At 48.8% G+C, this 17,236-nt stretch overlaps 3 protein-coding genes; 2 read left to right on the top strand and 1 right to left on the bottom strand.

The window, feature by feature from the left end:
- Positions 1-84: 84 nt before the first annotated feature.
- Positions 85-1,093, top strand: FFUJ_02517 (probable MRPS9-mitochondrial ribosomal protein, small subunit; the record flags this gene model as incomplete). XM_023574258.1 has 2 exons in its annotated part: positions 85-937; positions 1,002-1,093. 2 exons carry the CDS (start codon positions 85-87, stop codon positions 1,091-1,093), a joined length of 945 nt encoding a protein of 314 aa, XP_023428742.1.
- Positions 1,094-7,618: 6,525 nt separating this feature from the next.
- Positions 7,619-8,868, top strand: FFUJ_02516 (uncharacterized protein; the record flags this gene model as incomplete). XM_023574257.1 has 2 exons in its annotated part: positions 7,619-8,399; positions 8,474-8,868. The coding sequence occupies 2 exons, from the start codon at positions 7,619-7,621 to the stop codon at positions 8,866-8,868; spliced, it is 1,176 nt and encodes a 391-aa protein (XP_023427643.1).
- A 7,214-nt stretch (positions 8,869-16,082) lies between these two features.
- FFUJ_02515 (probable CNB1-calcineurin B, regulatory subunit) lies at positions 16,083-16,980 on the bottom strand (the record flags this gene model as incomplete). XM_023574256.1 has 5 exons in its annotated part: positions 16,083-16,093; positions 16,201-16,535; positions 16,590-16,663; positions 16,771-16,823; positions 16,929-16,980. The coding sequence occupies 5 exons, from the start codon at positions 16,978-16,980 to the stop codon at positions 16,083-16,085; spliced, it is 525 nt and encodes a 174-aa protein (XP_023428777.1).
- Positions 16,981-17,236: the final 256 nt, after the last annotated feature.

The raw sequence follows: 17,236 nt of genomic DNA, 5'->3' as shown, positions 1-17,236 counted from the left end.
GAATTCCCGTGAAGTTTTTTGGACAGTCACTGAACCTCGTGGTCCGATACGATACCGACGGGGCCATCCTCCGAATTGGCCATCATGTCGACAATTACACATAGCCTACGGCAGCTAAGATGTCAAGGCCAGCTTTTCCGAGCACCATGGCCTCAGCCCGCCTTGCAAAGAGCGACTTTTCCCCTCGGTGTACGAAGCATCACCAGTGAAACATCTTCAACGATCGTCGAACCCAAGCCCGATCCTTTCGCCGTGATAGATTCGAATTCGAAGATTTCTCTGCCATTCCAGGATGTCCAGCATGCGAGAGCCGTTCCCATCTCGGCTTCCTACTTCTCTCGGGAACCTCAATTCAATGAGATGTACCTCCGAATTGCTCGTCTTCTCACCAAATACCACACTCTTCCAACACTACCCCCAAGCGCTGCTCCTCCGACAGCTTGGGTGAAGCTCGATGAAATGCGATCGAAACTTGGTGAGCCAATTAAGGCCTCCCACTACGCTAAGGTCATTCGAGTTGCCAAGCGACTGAACCTGATTGAGACCTCACTCTTCCCTGAGGAAGTCCGGGTTGCTCTCGAGGATTTCAAGCGAGACATCAACCCTTTCATGAACGTACCTCACGAGGTGACAGTCGACAAGTTTGGACGAGCTATCGGTGTCGGCAAGCGAAAGGAATCTACTGCTCGGGCTTGGGTTGTGGAGGGTACAGGAGAGGTGCTGATCAATGGCAAGACCCTTAGCCAAGCTTTCGGTCGCGTTCATGATCGTGAGAGTGCGGTCTGGGCTCTTCAGGCCACTGAGAGATTAGACAAGTACAATGTATGGGCATTGGTGGAAGGTGGTGGAACAACCGGTCAGGCCGAGGCTCTTACGTTGGCGGTTGCCAAAGCTCTGATCGTTCACGAGCCAGCGCTCAAGACCGCTCTTCGAAAAGGTACGTGCTTGATAATCACCGTCGCGATTGATTATGTTGCAATGACTAACGCTCGTATTTACAGCTGGGTGTATCACCAGAGATCCAAGGACAGTGGAGAGGAAGAAGCACGGCCATGTCAAGGCACGCAAGATGCCCGCCTGGGTCAAGCGATAAGCAAAATTTGCAAAGAGTTGACATTTCACGACTTTGGATTGAGCATGTTGCTGTGATCATGATGAAAAGGGTGGTGAGCGGGTCACTCATCCAACCTCCATGTATAAACAATACTTTTGTAGTTTTAGAACCCCATGTCCGGCCTTGGAAAGAAGCTGTAATCTTTGGTTTGTGTCCGTGGACGAGCAATTATGGCTGGAACCCGTCATGAAAGGCACTCCTGCTCCTCGGTGGTTCATATCGTGTGGGTTCGAAATAACAGTTGATGCACTCAGACGAATGTAACCATAGATCTCAGATGAGCTGATGCGGCATCACGTCTCCGGTTCCTCGGGTTCCGGAAAGTCATTCCTGTTCATCACATGGGAATCCTTGTTGCAAGACGTCAACGCTTCCTTCACGCGCCCTGAAGAGTATTTAATGACATGCAGGGGGTCGACAAACTTTGTAAACCCCAGCCTTCTTCATGTGTGTATAAGACATTTTCTGACGTGCTAAGCATGTCAAGCACCTACCGGTCGAACCGGATTGCAGCAAATATGTACGGGCCATCCCATCGAACCCTGAAGGGTGCTCCTTGACGGTAATTAGCAAGCCACCAAGGCGCTGGTAGCTCCCGCTATCCGCTCATGTCATGATTTTATACCGCAATCGGCTATGTTGCCGTGAAGTAAAGTCGAATAATCGTATCGTTAGCGCTAATGCAAGACAAACGTTGGAGTAATGCTAATAGTACATGAGCCCTGGACCTTGATATAGCAACGGGCTTTTATCAAGTTTGAATCGGGACGGAGCAGATGGCAATCGGCGAAGTACTGAGCATCCCTGGCACTATTAGCTCCATGGCAATTGAATAAAGAGTGCACTCCGGTTGGCCAGGCGGTGAGGAACTTCGTATTTAACTGTGGTGGTTGTAATTGCGGTCCTTCTTCCGCAGCCTGGTGGTCGCAGCGTCTCAGCGAGGGACGTTGCTTTGACGCGCAATACCTATGACATTAAAGGCGCGGGTATAGGGGCCGATCCATGAGTCGTCCATAATGCTTTTATGCTAGTGACTCTTGGGGTAAGCAGCTCGTTGTTATGAACAAGCGGATAGCTCTATAGATTAATCACCTCAAGCCATTGCATCAGCTGTGAAGCTGGAGAGTGGATTGCTGAAGAATAAGAAGATTTCTAGAACAGTTTCAGTGGGGTGGCTTGAAGTGTTTCAGCTGATGCATGTTCAGGAAGAAAAGCGGTTGGTTCAATTTTTAAGATCCAACGGCACAACGGTGTGGCGGGATGGAGAATCTTCCGAAAATGATGTTCAATTAACCCCTGGGGGATCGGTACCTGAGGATATTGAAACTGATATTGACTCAAATAAAGCAATGCTGAGGAATAGGCATAATGATCACAACAAACGCGTCTCGTGCAAAATGGGAATTGGAGCCGTTGCAATCATGTCAAGCCCTATGGTAGGAATCCATAAGAGCTGCGAAAGTTAAGGTAAACTTACAATGGCGATGCGCTAGGCGAACCTTGGATAACTGTTGAACCTTAGCATAATGACTGACAGCATAGGAGATCCAGAGTTCTCGGTGTACGGAGAGTGATAGCCAACATCACGCGGTATCCTCGTCGAACTCAAGATTGAGGCCGCCACTTAGCCCGTGCCAACGCGGATCCAGCTAGAGTTAGTAGTGATGAATAATATCCAGAAATCGCTCTCATCATGATGGAGGTGGAGAGCGTTAAGCATGGACAGACGGCGGTTTGAGGTCGGAGGCTTTTGGGGCGGACGCAGCCACGAGTGGATAGAGACCCCTGTTGCCTGAGAATCGGTGCCGTTGCGGCACTCTGTACTAGATACATGCGGTGTATCTGGACAATCTCCAATCTCATCTCGTTCCAAGAGTTGAGGGAAAGTTAACGGCCAACAGCTTTTAGGCGAGGCTGAGATCGTCTTTAATTCTTCGATCAAACTAGTTTGGCATGCATATATGTGTGTTGATCAGCATAACACAATTAGTTGCAGCATATGCACAACATTCATAAGAAGGCTCCCCGAATGCCTTTCTCCAACTTCTGGTTGCTATGCTTGGATAGTGAACATGCAAGGCGAGCAGGGCTGTGATCCACGGAGCGAGGTACCTTTGTTAGTCAATTGGTGTCTGGGCAGTATTATGATTGGGCTTCGGGTTCAGCATCACTATCGTCGCCCCTCAAACCCCAGCTGCCCAGCCAAACTAAAGGCATATTCTCATGCGTGGCTGATGCGCGTTGCCTTTTGCAGTTCTAGACGCGCGAAACATGATCCGATATGCGCGTCAACTAGTGCGCTTCAGCAAGTATCCTGGTCATCCAGGTACCGGTACTTGATGTGGGGTCGGCCGGATGGTGGGAGATCTCGGTGATGACCCTTGGGCCTTGGTTGACAGTTTTATCAAGGCACCTGCAGCCGTTGAAGATGTTGATACAGGGTAGCTAACGACAGGAAAACCATGGAACAGGAAGAAGAGACAACAATGATTCTCTTGTGAACATACGGGTAATGCCTGTGTGAAGAAACAATAAATGATGGGCATGATATTTGTGTCCGAGTGCCGTCGTCTACCTACCAATAGAAATAGCGACGCTGTTGATGTTGAAAGAATTAACCCCAAAAGCAAGGTATTGTGGAAACAGATAAAATCGATGTTGCCATTTAAAGTGTGGCTGGTTAAGGCAATCCGAACCGTTCTACGGAGTAGGTAATTCTACCTGATACCAATAAGGAAATATCCTCCCGTAGCTGTACAAAGGTTGCGGGAATCAAGGCAATGAATCTGAGGCTGACCTTGAATCGCCAACTTTCAGCCAAAAGTGAAGATCACATGCACTTTCCCCTCAAACACCACAGCTGGAATCGCCACATCCACGAAGCAAACTCGACCACTAAGATGGTATGTGATTACCAGCCTCGTTGCAGTCTTGCTCGTGACACAGGCGATCAATGGGAGAGTCTAGTATCTAGACCCTTAGATCGTGCTGACGAAGCCTATTTTTGTCTCATTTCCAAAATGTTGGCATTTACCCACTGTATCCAAAGCATCGGTCGCTGGCAGGTGCCCTGACCAACGCCTACCCCAGTCCTTATGAGAAAAATTTCCGCTTTCCTCGAGCCATTGACCAACCACGGAAACGCCCTGACTTCTGCTCTTCGAATCGACATCGCCGGACTGTTATCTTCCTCACGCAAGCAAACCAGGATCAAGGTCCGAACAGCTCCTCACGACATATGCCATTCTAAAACCCGATCTAAGTCCGCATCATTAAACCTTCAAAGTATGCTCAAAACTGAGTGTTTTCCCGACGCCATGAACGTCTCCGAAAATCCGGATAATTCGCCAGCCCCTATTAGCAACATGCCATGCCCGCCAGGGGCTCGCATTCACGCTGGTTGGTCTGAAGCATTAAACTGAACCCAAGCAAGCTGAGCTCAAGCATTGTTGGCACGTTCCATAACAATATCGCCCTCTCCGGACGGCTGGCGCGAGGGTCAAGCTACCTCCAATCTAAGCAACAAGCGCGTTGTGTCCGAAGCACGAGCATCTCAACTCCAACAAGGATTTTAGTTGATATCGCCCTCCTCTGTCGATTGGCCAGCGTTTCTTTCCGGCTTCCTCACCTGGAACCACCTCCATCTGTGGACTGTGGACCAGCGCCATGGCTCGATTTGGCTCTGTGTTGCTTTTCTTTTCTTTTCTTTTCCTGCGACTTTTAGCCCTTGCAATAGCCTGTCGTTGCTTTTCTTGTCACCCTCAAATCCCCAGTCCTGGTTGCTACAGACACGTAAGTGTCAAATCAACCTACCGACGATGGTTTGTGTAGGGCGGCCAAAAATGGCAGGAAAAACTCAGCAGACAGCTAATATTGCTCCGGTCTAAGACCAATATGAGAACATTTCGTTTACTTTTTTTTTTTTTTTTTTTTTTTTTTGTTTTATTTTTTGCGAATCATCCCCTGCAAAACAGCACGATCATAGGCATCTGCCAAGACAGTAATCGATGCATCAACTTTGGCTGGCATTTGTCCCCCATTTGGGGAAGCAGCCTTCAATCTTTGACAGACAGGCTCTTTCAACCGCTTGGCCTTGTTTGGCTATAGTGGCCATTTTTCACACGATCAGATCTGCTTAATTCTTTCTGAGCCACTTAACCATGATTAGGAACTACCCACACATCTCGACAATTGTCTCTGTTCACTGTAAAGTGACCCGTCTCCTTTGTACCTAAGCCATGGTATTTTACGAAATGTATGGACTGAGATATGAGTTTCTTGAACTAACAGTGACAAGTACCTCAAACAAGAGAGGTTGCGTCTCGCAATTTACGAAAATATCACCATGGGGGTTCAAGTTGCGGCTGGCGGGTCTCGTGTCAAGTTTTTTCTGGCATTAGCCCACTTCAAAGAATGAGCCATAAAATCTCAATTGAGCACTGGTAGTTGCACTGGAGCTCCAAGAGGTACAGCCCTAAAACGCAAGGCGTGAAACTATTTTGGCGGCTACCTAACTCTGGAGATATGAAGGTTAGTAAAGTGCCTGTTGGGAACGGGATGGAAAAAGCAGCCACAACAGTCTTGGGACCACCGCTTTTCTTATCTAATGCATTGATACCCAGCTTCTTCTGACGACGAAAAAAAGCAGAACAGGATTCCAACATTTAGTCACTACCTACTGGATGGAAAGCAGGAGAAGCCGCTGTTCAGCGCCCAGCATGAGCAATTGCAATGACTACCGGATGTTTACTAGGGCCACGGCTCAAAAAGCGGTCCGGTACTTGCGCAAAGCACCCATGGCGCCCCAGGATCCCAGACGCTACACCCTCCGTCCGCTCAATTCACGCCCAGGCAAGCCACTTCGATAGGTATCACTCCCCTCCAATCTTCCTGGCGCCTCTTACCAAGGTACTGGGCCAGGGGTGGTGCCCTAGGCTGGTTACGTGGTGGATGGAGAAGGACGACGCCGATCCTTCCACAATTTCCAAACCCGTTCTCATGAGCCCTCTTTGTTGAATGGATCTGTTGCTTCCAGGCTACGTACCATTGTAGCCGCAATTGCTGGCGTTTCTTCCTGGACTTCATTTTCCTTTAGAGTGTTTTGGGCCACTCAGTTCCGTTTCTCACATTGCCTCAGATCTTCCTTGGATCATATCCCTTTCTGGGGATGAAGCTGAAGCATACAATGCTTCTTGCCCATTCAATTAAATGCTCGGGTTACACACGGGAGCATTCATCTTGCCTCAATCTTGGATTTCTCCATAGGCTTAACATGTATGTCGGCTGTCCTGACGCCATTCACACAGCGTCTTTAGCCAGTAGTCTAAAACGATACGCCTCACTTGGTCTGCTTGTCCCTCACATCTGGTCTACTGTTACACCCCCCTCCCTTCTCATCGAAACCCCATCCGAGTCCACTGCGAGTCTCATCAGTCACATTGCCCCTGCCTCCAATGGTGGACCCCAAACAAATCATAGTGCCCTTCAGCGAGTGCAATGCTCTCTGTGTGAGTATGCTATATAGATCCCGTGGCTATCCTCTGTTTGCTATTGATGAATTTCGTCATCTCCGCGACTCACGTCTATTCCCGTGCCCCACTGTTGACCCTTCGATCATACATACATCCTCGTTTTTGTTAGCTGCTCTCAGCCATATCCTCCTTCAACGTGACCAAAAGACTGTCACCACACCGATTCGGCGGAATCGTACGCCCGTACCGGCTTAGTGAAAGCTTTTTTCTTAGAACATCTACTTGGTCCCTCACAGAGACCCTGGTGCATTGTAGTGGCCCCAGCAGATCGCAGTGGGCTCGAGCTTGTCATGCTCAAGGTCTCTTACATGGGGTCTTGGCCAGGATCCTCCTAGTTGACGGCGAGACAACCGTTTGACAACTCATCCGCAAATCAGCCCTGGGCCCCAAAGCCCCAGACAAAGCTACTTAGACCTAACTAAAGCCTTGTTCTTCGTCATCTTTTCGACGTCCAGCCTCTACCGGGCATGAACGCGCTAGGCTCTAGCTTACGATTGGGAGTCGACTTGATAAACTACGTTGCTACCCAGATCCCCGGCTGAGCCATCAGCTCTCTTGCCTGATCAGTAAACCGCTGGGTTTTGTTTGCGAATAATAGGCCAGCGGCACCCTGCTTGCAGAGCCGTTTGATCTCTCAACTCGACTACTATCTTCCCCAGCTAGCCATCCATTCCCTGCCTCACCACACCCCCCGACTATCGATCATCGCGACTACTCCCACTGTGGACTTCACCTCTTCAGCAACCCCGCGGTGACCCCTCCAGCACTATCAACAACACTGTCCCGTCACATATTTGCAACCACATCACCTTGTTTTTAAAAGGATACCCTTTCCTCACTGTTGATTCAGCACCGTGTATTGTGTAATTATTCCGGATCAGCGAAACTGGCTGCTTTACAGTCACCAGCGTTGCCGACCACCCATCAGCTGGGACCGACAGCAGGGTCGTGTGGTATCGAAGGTCTTCGGGGCATGGACGACTCGAACCGTATGAGGAGGCAGAATGAACCGCCGGTCCATTCGAACCCCAATCAGAGATACTCACTTAACGATCCGTCACAACAGCGCCCTTCGCTCGCTGGAATTTCCAACGACAGATATCGCCCTGCATCCCTTGCTGGCCCTTCATCATCAGGGCGAGGCATGGGAGCTCCGGGTAACTACAGTAACTACTATTCAGAACCCAGTGCATCATTCTCGACGGCAAATATGCCTGGCACAGCTATAGCTTATGGCCCTGAGTACGGCCACGACTCCCGCCAAACACAAGGCTTTGGCGGCTACAGCACCGCAACTACGATGATGTATAACGTTGGCCAACCGAGTACGCAAAGCACGGTTTACGATGCGCAGCAATTCAGCTCGCGGCAACCTGCAGCTATGCAAATGATGCCACCAGACGTCGCCTCGAGCTACTTTGGGTCCGAGGCTGGGGCCTCAGCTGGCCCGAGTCTACAGCAACCGGCGCAGGGCTCAAGCGGATCCGCGAATGTTTACCAGCAAAGCAATGCCATGAATTATGCGAGCAACAGCATGTCCAGTGTGAGCGCAATGCCACAGGCAACAAACACCGCCGATGTATCAATGACAGACGACCACGACTATGCGGAAGGCGCCCTCGAAGAGAAATGGGTCAGTTACCAGAGGCAGCTAGGGAGCATATTTCAGGAGATAGTGAATGGATCTCTTGAGAGTGCATCTGAGACACTGCTTAGCGTCACTAGCTGGCTCTTGTCTCAGGTCGCAGATCTAGGTATGTATTACACTGTCTGTGGAACCGTAGAGGGGACCATAAGAAAGCCAGAGCTAACTACTGTGCGTGCCCAGGTCTTAATCTTGACGATACCAACCTTCATGCTGATCGTATTCAGCTGTGGAACGACTTCAACCACGCTTGGCTCGGATTGGGCCAGCGCCAAATTGACCTAATGACTTCATCCCAACAACTTTCGAGGACGCAAAGTCTGGTTTCAAAGGCCATGATTAAAAAGATGGGAAACGAACTAATAAGGCTTTGTGACGGTATAGAGCGTCATGGCTTGGTGGACTATCAATATGGAGTATGGGAGGATCAAATAACTGCTGGTGAGCAACTGCAGTCCTGCCCCAAGAGTTTGACTGGATTCGCTAACATGTGCATGCAGTTCTCGAAGACTGTCTGGACTTATACGATGCTTCGGAAGAAGGCAGTGACAGCGGAAACCGATAACGTGCACAGTTAAGACTGCACAAAGTACTCAAGCAGATGTCACACACACACACACACACACACACACACATGACCCTTTTTTTGACACCGAAATTCGTGTTCAAAGTTAGGCATCACGGCCCAATGCCTGCATGGTGTCATTGTGTTGAGCACCAGCTGCAACAAGGAACCCGCTGTTTTCGTTGCGGTTCGCAACTGCTTTCTTTTTACACGTCGATATATCGATCGTTTTGTTGCATATTATGCTTACCCCCTTGTCACTCGCATTTTACGGCTCGGGTTGATGTCATGTATGGTAAGCCCAACGGGCTGTTCACGAGTTTCCTTTTATGTTGTTTTTGCCAGGTTTTCTCCCACCGTTTGCTGGTAGTGTACGAAGACAGAGGATTGCTACAATCATGGTTGCATCACGGGGTTCAATGGAAAAGAGGGTATGGTCAATACTCTATGTATTATACTGGTATGGGATACATTGCTGGTCATTGCAGAGGCAAATGGATATGGATTTGACACCGAAGGGCGCGTGGATAATGATTTCGGGAGAAGGCGTTCAGACTTGCACCAAGGTGCCTTGCTGTGGCTGGAGCAAAGGTCAGGTTTGGGTTGGGCAGGGTTGGGCAGGGTTTCATATTGTCTCTTTCTCTTCTTCTTTTCTCGTCAGGCTTCCAAGATAGACTTGGCAGCACTGTACTATTATTACCGAGCCTTGCTTTGAGTTAGAGAAAGGCTGCGGTCATGGGTTTACAGCATTTAGGAGGGTGGGCGAAAAGAGTGGAACTGGAAGAACCTCGCGGGCTTGCCAGCTATGTTAGATGAATGGGAATACCAGGATGAGACGCATGTTTGGATAGAAACTGATAGAATTGTACTATTACTGAGGAGTGCTTTGATCAGGCATTAAAATTGTGAAGGTGAAAGAATTGGCATAGCCACAGCCATATCAGGGAGAACTTTGCGGTGTGATGATTTCTGCCCAATGTTGCCAGCTTACAATTGGCTCCAATAGAATGGATTAGCATCCGTAGCATATACAGCACAGTTAATAGGTAGATAGGCCGGTGAGGTACGTAGACTCTAGGAGCTTGGCCCCCGCAATGTTATTAACTAACCAAGGAGAGGATTGACAAGCAGATCGATAGATGGATATGGGAATGGATGTGATGGCGCCTCGTTTAGAAAAGTGACAAGATACCCATGTAAGTGAGAGGGGCCGCCCTAAGAATTTGAAGGACAGGACCTGACAAGACAGGACAAGCGACAAAACAGGGGAGGATCAATACCAGGCCAGGGGTTGATTAATTAGTTACCTACCTTACTCTACTCTACTGTAGTATCCGTCCGTACCTAGTTGAAGAAACGGGAGTTGCCATCGGGGTTATTCCTGAAGGGTATTGCTTGCGAGAGAAAGCGGGCTGAGTTTGATCCCTGCGAATATTATAGGCTGGTTATTCTTCAGTGACAGCATTGAATGTGCAGTACCTCCTAGGTATAAGGGGGGAAAATGATGATGGCTGAGATTTTGACGGACGGTTAGGCGAGTGCTTTTTGGTACCTGAGCTTCTGTTCCAAGTGGGTTATCGACAGATTTATCTCAAACAGTGAAGAGTAGCTTTGCTGAATGTGGTTCTCTTGGGCATGTCTCCGACTGTGGATGTTATCTGTCCGAGGTATGTTCCCTGTTGTTGATGTTGTTGACGTACGCACGGGAGTGGCTGGCGCTGTGGAGGTTGACTTCAAATGGCGTATTCAAACGCTAAATAATTACCAATCCGACAGTTCCTTTCACTGGTTGCCCTGGTTTGTTTTCATATTGAGCTTCTTTCCTCATGGCAATGAGTGCAGTACCGCCAACAGCACATGGACTCACCGACAGATAACTCGGTGACTTTGTTGAGTTCACCGACATGTCCCGTGCGTCTCTGTTAATCATAGGCCGCATTTATGAAGGACGAGGTTGGTTACACAGGAGAGGCACAGTCTAATGCATCTCTCACACACGCATATGCACTCATGCATGACGACTTTCCTCTTCAGTCCCTGAAACAAAAGAAGAAACATTGTCAGCCAGCCAAGTCCAGTTTTCTCCGCTGGCAAAAGAAATTCTCTCTAGTCTGTCTGGTCTGTCTGGCCTGTCAAAGTTGGGCGCTTTGTGAAGCTGAGCCGAGCTTCGCTGCAAGAGAGAGGCGCATTCGCATCTGCGTTTTCATGTGCATGAGGTAAATGCAACAGTGTCATAGCGAAACGAAGGGGGAATACGTACCAGGTACAAAGTCGAGTCGGTTGTCTTCCCGCAAAAGTGGCTTCTTATGCAGGTACAAGCACCTCAAAACAAGAGGCGTCTGCCCTACCCGGTCGCTGTGAGCCAATGGACAGTGTGTGGCTTTGAGGGGTGTGTAAGTACTACTCCGTAGGTTGTGAAAGATTGCGCGAGTCAAGTGGGGGCTATGTACCAGGTTCTGCTTGACAGGACATCCATTAACAAGGAGTATGTAATCCACCGTGGCTGAGAATGACAAGAAGCCAAAGAAGAAAAGTGACATAAAAAGCAAACAACACATCATCATCACCATTGGGCTTGGGCTTGGGCTTGGGAAGGAAGGGATGACATTATTTATTGCTCAGTTACATTCGGGAGATTCCCGGTGATCTAGATTTTGTTCTGTTTCGATGATCATCATTCAGTGGAGGAGGGAGCAACACGGCACAGCATATCCTCTATGAATGTTACTGAGGAGTCTCTGTTCCGCTCCGCTGTGCTAACAAAAGATATCAAGCATATCCTTGCCAGGACAGAGCTATGAATTCCACAAGGGGTTTCGATTTAAGCATGCGAGAGATGGACGATTGGTAGCAACGGTATTTCGACTAACATAGCCCTCAAGATCCAATGCAGTTGGTTGCAGTTACAATGATAGATGACTGGTCAGCTGCAACACAGTCCTCGGCAGTTGTGTTTTACCAACCAAATAAACCTTTTGTTTCGAAATCTACTAGTTAATTGAGTTGAGTCCAGTCTATCTCCAATGAACTCTTTATCTGGCAACACTAATAATAGTGACGTGACCAGTCAAAGATAGGCAGGATCAGATGATAATCCCGACTCTACTGACGTGTCCTCGAAACCTGGTGACTTTGTTAGACTGGATAATAGTCGCGAACGGACTTTTCACTTCCTTACCTACACCCAATTCTCTCTCTTCCCTTGGACCTTATCGAGTTGCCCAAACCCAGCCGGGTTTAGTGACGAAAGAACGAGGCGGACTGGACTGAGCTGGATGGACCCCTCCTACCTATACTTGCCCTCTTAAGAGCGGGGATACCCTCGCTTCTCTTTTCTTTTCTTTACATCCAACTTTTCTTCTTCTCTTACAGACCAGCTTTACTCTACAGTGCAGTAACGCAATCGACTCTAGTAGACCCAAAGCGTGGAGGTGCATCCGCATTGACAACCATGATTCGTCTCTTTTTTGTCATCGCCTCGATTTAGCTGCATTTCTGCTTCATCCGAATTCTCCAGCCAATTGCCGCGCCCCGCCTGACTTGCTGGTGAACCATCACCAACAATTGCCCCTCCAGTATCGAGGTCGACTTGGCCGATGCCTAACATAGCTTCAAAAAGGCGCAAGATTATCGCTCTGGTCATGTCGCCCTACCCAATATCAGCCCAATCCCTCGATCGCGTACTCACTCGCCACAATCATGGAAGGATTTGGGGCTTGAGCCTTGAGGTCCAACGGCTATGAACGCCCTAATGTCGATCACGTTGCCCCTCGCTGATGCGATGCAACGCAATCCAAATGAGGCTGAAACATTATTGTCGAATCGCAGCTGACGCTCTGACACGGCAACTTCTTCTAATGGGGAAACAGATCGCAACAACAGGAAACATCTCGAGAGATACATGAATGCCCTCACGTTAGAGCCTAATGACATCGACGCCTAATTGAAACGTCACCCTTTTGACGTTCACTTTGCAAGCTGTACTATTGTTTGCAGGAGGCGAGAATTGGGCCGTTTGATGTCTGTCATCTATCCGTCTCTTAGACCGCCCCAGTTCAACATATCAAGTATCATGCATCGGGCATCAACTCGCCTCCATCATTCGTATCATCTGACTTTTCGATACATCCATTCCCGTGTAGTTAGACTTGCCTGGACCTAAACTAATTAACCCCTTTTGATCGCGGCGATTCCAAGTCTCGCCGTGTCTTCCAGCTGTCGTGGTCTTTCCGTTCCGTCTGTTCCGCTGCAGGCAGCGGATGAAAGCAACCGACACTCTTTATCAAGCTCAACTCCACATACTTCGCCTGACCGCCGAATCGTTGGGCATTAGCCTACCCTCTGGTGGTCTCCCTCGAGCATTTTCTCTCCTTGGCTACCGATGCCTGAAGTCAGCTGGACAATTGGCGAACAAAAGAAAACACCATAAACACTATCCATGTAATTCATTGACTGCGCCGTATTGTTGGCGCGCCTGTGCCGCAATTTGTGGGGGTTAGTTGTGTTTGGTGTTCCAGCTGAACGGATGCTGGTAACCAATAGGCGAATTTGACAATTGGTTCAACAGAGTGATCCCTCAGCTTTGGGGTTGTCTCGAGAACTGAGACCATGGCTGAGCTATGCATATACAATACAAGCCTGGGGTGCGTCGTTCGTCAAGAATGGAGACGCAAAAGTGTCAAAAGACATGTCTAAGATGCCTCCCTCGTCGATCATGCCAATAATGTCATCTAGTGTGGCGCGACTATTGTCGCTAACCAGCGGTATCAGATCTGATCGGCTCAATACTTACACGCCGTCTACATTTGGCGACAAATCACGAATCAAATCCCGGCATTTGTCTCCCGCGATTCGTCTATCGGATTTCTAACGCCCCCTAAACACAAACTGGGACGTCTGTTCGCCGTCCCAGCCAGCCGGAAATTCGACGACACTAAAATCCGAATATGACAGGTCATTTTATACCAACCTCAACTTACACCCCTCTGCTTCCTGGAGATAACAAAGGGAGATTTGACGAGGGAACAAAACGAAACCAAACTAAACAATTGTCTAGTCCAACAAAACAAAACGACCTAGCCCACTTTCAACATTCAAGATTTATCCATGTTCCTCTAGAGATAGGGTTACATCCTGATCGACAACCGAGACTAATTCCCAGCGAAACAATTTTGTTTCGTTAGCCTCATCATTATGACAGCCCAATACCTAAACAACTCGCCTTGAAAGGTTGCATGCTGTTCGAGACATGCAGCTAAGGTTTAGTGCAACATCGAGTCAGCTGCCGAGGGCTTGTTTGTGCGCCCGTATCTTGAGGTGTGATGAGCTTGTCAAGGATGCAAGCAAGCCTCCAGACATGGATCCTCATGCCCCGGATCTTCACCAGCCGTGCTACAATACCGATTCTCCGGTCACCCCGGTCCCGGTATCCTGATAGCTCCCGAGATTTCTGGGGCGTTGTGAGACATGGAATCCTTTCTTGGAAAGGTTGGGTAGAACAAGCCATCTATAGCATTCTTGATATTTTTGAGGCCAGACATATCAGCAAGTGAAAAGCAAAACCCGACAATTATCGGCATACATGTTGGATTCCATCACATCGACGTCCGAGACGTGGGGGCGCTGCTGCGGTTCATGATGCAGCTCCGACCCGACGCCGGGGATCGACCGGCAACGTCCGCTATGACTCGAGGCTAAAACATGAGGAACTCGACGTCACTCAAGAGGGTGTGTTGTTGGATATGGTCATGATGCACATGATGCACCCTGTCTCACCACCAGGGACATCCAAACAGAGGAACATTAAGACTTGAAATTGGCAAGTATAACCTACTTCTGAACTTTCTCCCCATGAGTGTTGCATAGCCTTGTTTCCTCCTGGCCTCTGCAAACCCTGCTATGTTCTGTGAAAACAAACGTCAGCCTCGTCGGGGCTACGAGGCGCATGCCTTAGTTTCACTCAAGACGTGCGGCCCCTGTAAAGTATATATGTGGTTGGACGATGCTGAAGACGTCCGAGCATACCGAAAAAGGGGCCTCAGCCACGCGTTGGGCACAGCTTTATATCCGACATAGCCGTCGCGGCACGTATATCTTAATCGTATTCAGAGTGTCGTAAAGTGTTAGAGTTTGCTGATGTAATTATCTTGTAAGTATGCGCCCTGAGAGAGAGCATATTCCGACTCCCGGCTGGATGGTTGTTGCATGGTCGCTTTGAGAGGCAATAGATGAAGGTCTTTTCCAACTCTTAGTAACGACCATGTTAGAGATCATGAGTAGATTGGGTCTCATTCATGGACGCAGGGTAACACGCATTTGTGGGAATGATCTGACTTCCCATACAAGACTTGATCGCACACTCTCTTTGACATTGACATGGCAGATTCAAACAATATCAGAGAAAGATCTCACGGTCGCCCTTCCAGAGACTGTTATTCTCACCAAGTTGAACTGGACAGCGATATTGCGTTAATGTGATTCTGCACGGTGCTGGGATAGGTCTCGATGAGCATCATACCCGAAGTGTCCGAACCCAGGTTGTGAACCATGGACATATCAGTCTTTGTCGATGGCCTTTAGCATGAGCTTGATGTTATCAGCACTATATTACCTTAGGTAAGGAGTCAAGAAACTGGCGGAGCTACAATTCATTGGGGTAGATAAACGGCCGAACGCAATAGTCCAATGAATGAGTTGAAGATGAAGATGAAGAAGAAGCGAATCCTTCATGCCCAAAGGCTTCAAGTTCACACTGATACTAGCCCCTATCAACCGCCGCTTCTTTCTTCGTCTCGAGGGCAGACAGAATCAAGATGTTCGCCATGCAAATCTTAGGCATTGGGGATTTCAGCGAGCTGCAATGCCAAGCCAGACCCCCTTACGCTGACGAGGTATCATCCCGAGGCGAGCATTCTAATATCCTAGATTATTAGCTTCGTCATAAGCTGAACAGAGGGCAACACATTTGCGCCCTTCGTCCTCTCTTAGGAATGCCCCGGCGAGACAATACAAGCAGACAGACAGCGGGCAACACGAGTCTGTTGGTCAACAAAACAGAATGCGTGAATTCATGATCGTAATGATGTTTAGATTCGCTAGGCGTTCCAACCCCATCTTCCTCATCCATTTCCACCGGTAGCCCTCGTAGGACTATGGACCGTATAAGTCCATGGCAATGTCGAAATCTTTACTCCCCTACCCTGTATGCACTTTTCTATGTGCGATCGTTTAGAACTGGTCTGTAATATCATGTCAGCATCTGATAAACCACCCAAGTCCCAATTGCCAATCATGATAGCAGAACTCATCGCCGAAAAGAACACAACTATAGCCTCAAACAACTTACCGACAGTCATGCTCATACTGACGTCAGTCGACTCAACCATCTTGGTGAACTCCTCAAAGCTGATCTTGCCGTCCTTATCGAGATCAGCCTCCATGATAGTCTTGTCCACAATCTGCTGCAGCTGCTGGTCCTTAAGGTTGCTGCCAACCATCATCTTGAGGACAATGAATAGCTCTCCGTTGCTGATGTAACCATCACGGTCAATGTCGTAGACCTTGAAGGCGAACTGCAGCTTCTGTTCCTTGTTTCCCTTGCTGCTGAAAGCCGAAAGACCTGTAACGAATTCTTGGAAATCGACGTCACCACCACCATCTTCGTCAAAAATGGCGATCATTCTGTTATAGCTGAGTTAGCTAATTGGCAAGGGTAATGAAGAAGCTTGAACGGACCGTGTTGCCAGAGGGTTGGAAGAGATCTGGGGAAGACTGAGGAATTCATCGCGTTCGATCGTACCGGAGTTATCCTAAGAAGTCCCAAGTCAGCTTTTCGCGTCCATTGTACTTGTGAAAGTCCCAGCCGTATTCATCATTCGACATGACAAAAGACCAAAAAGTCGGAAAGCTTGCGCACCTTGTCCAGCTTCATGAATCGCTTTCGCAGACGATCAACTTCCTCTCTGTCGACTAGAAACCGTACATCTCAGTATATGTTTCACTCCATCACCCCTCCCCCAACCGTGCGTTCGCGTTGAGGGGTCAGGGCTTCCAAGGGGCCAGGGCAAGGCTCACAGTTGGATCCTTGGACCAGGTTGTCCAGGACTGCGCTGGTGGTGTTGCCCATTTTGACAACGTAGAGATATGTCGTTGATTTGAGGGTGGGTGTTTGTTTCGGGGCGAGTTGAGTTGTGGCGAAGCAGCGTCGTTGGGTTATAAATAAGCTGTATTGTGCTGTTGTCCAAATGTTGGTGATAAGGCTGAAGTGAGGTCTCACTGTCACTATCGCTAAGTTTAGGTCATTCTAGACCGATCTTCTGCGCAAAGGGGCAAGTGCGCAGAGGGGCAAGTGCGCAGAGGGGTAATTACTTTGCGGGGCGACC

This window comes from Fusarium fujikuroi, chromosome FFUJ_chr03, assembly GCF_900079805.1.
Source record: "Fusarium fujikuroi IMI 58289 draft genome, chromosome FFUJ_chr03".
Classification (NCBI taxonomy): Eukaryota; Fungi; Ascomycota; class Sordariomycetes; order Hypocreales; family Nectriaceae; genus Fusarium; species Fusarium fujikuroi.
The sequence above is the reverse complement of the archived record's forward strand: the minus strand, read 5'-3'. Positions and strand labels throughout refer to the sequence as shown.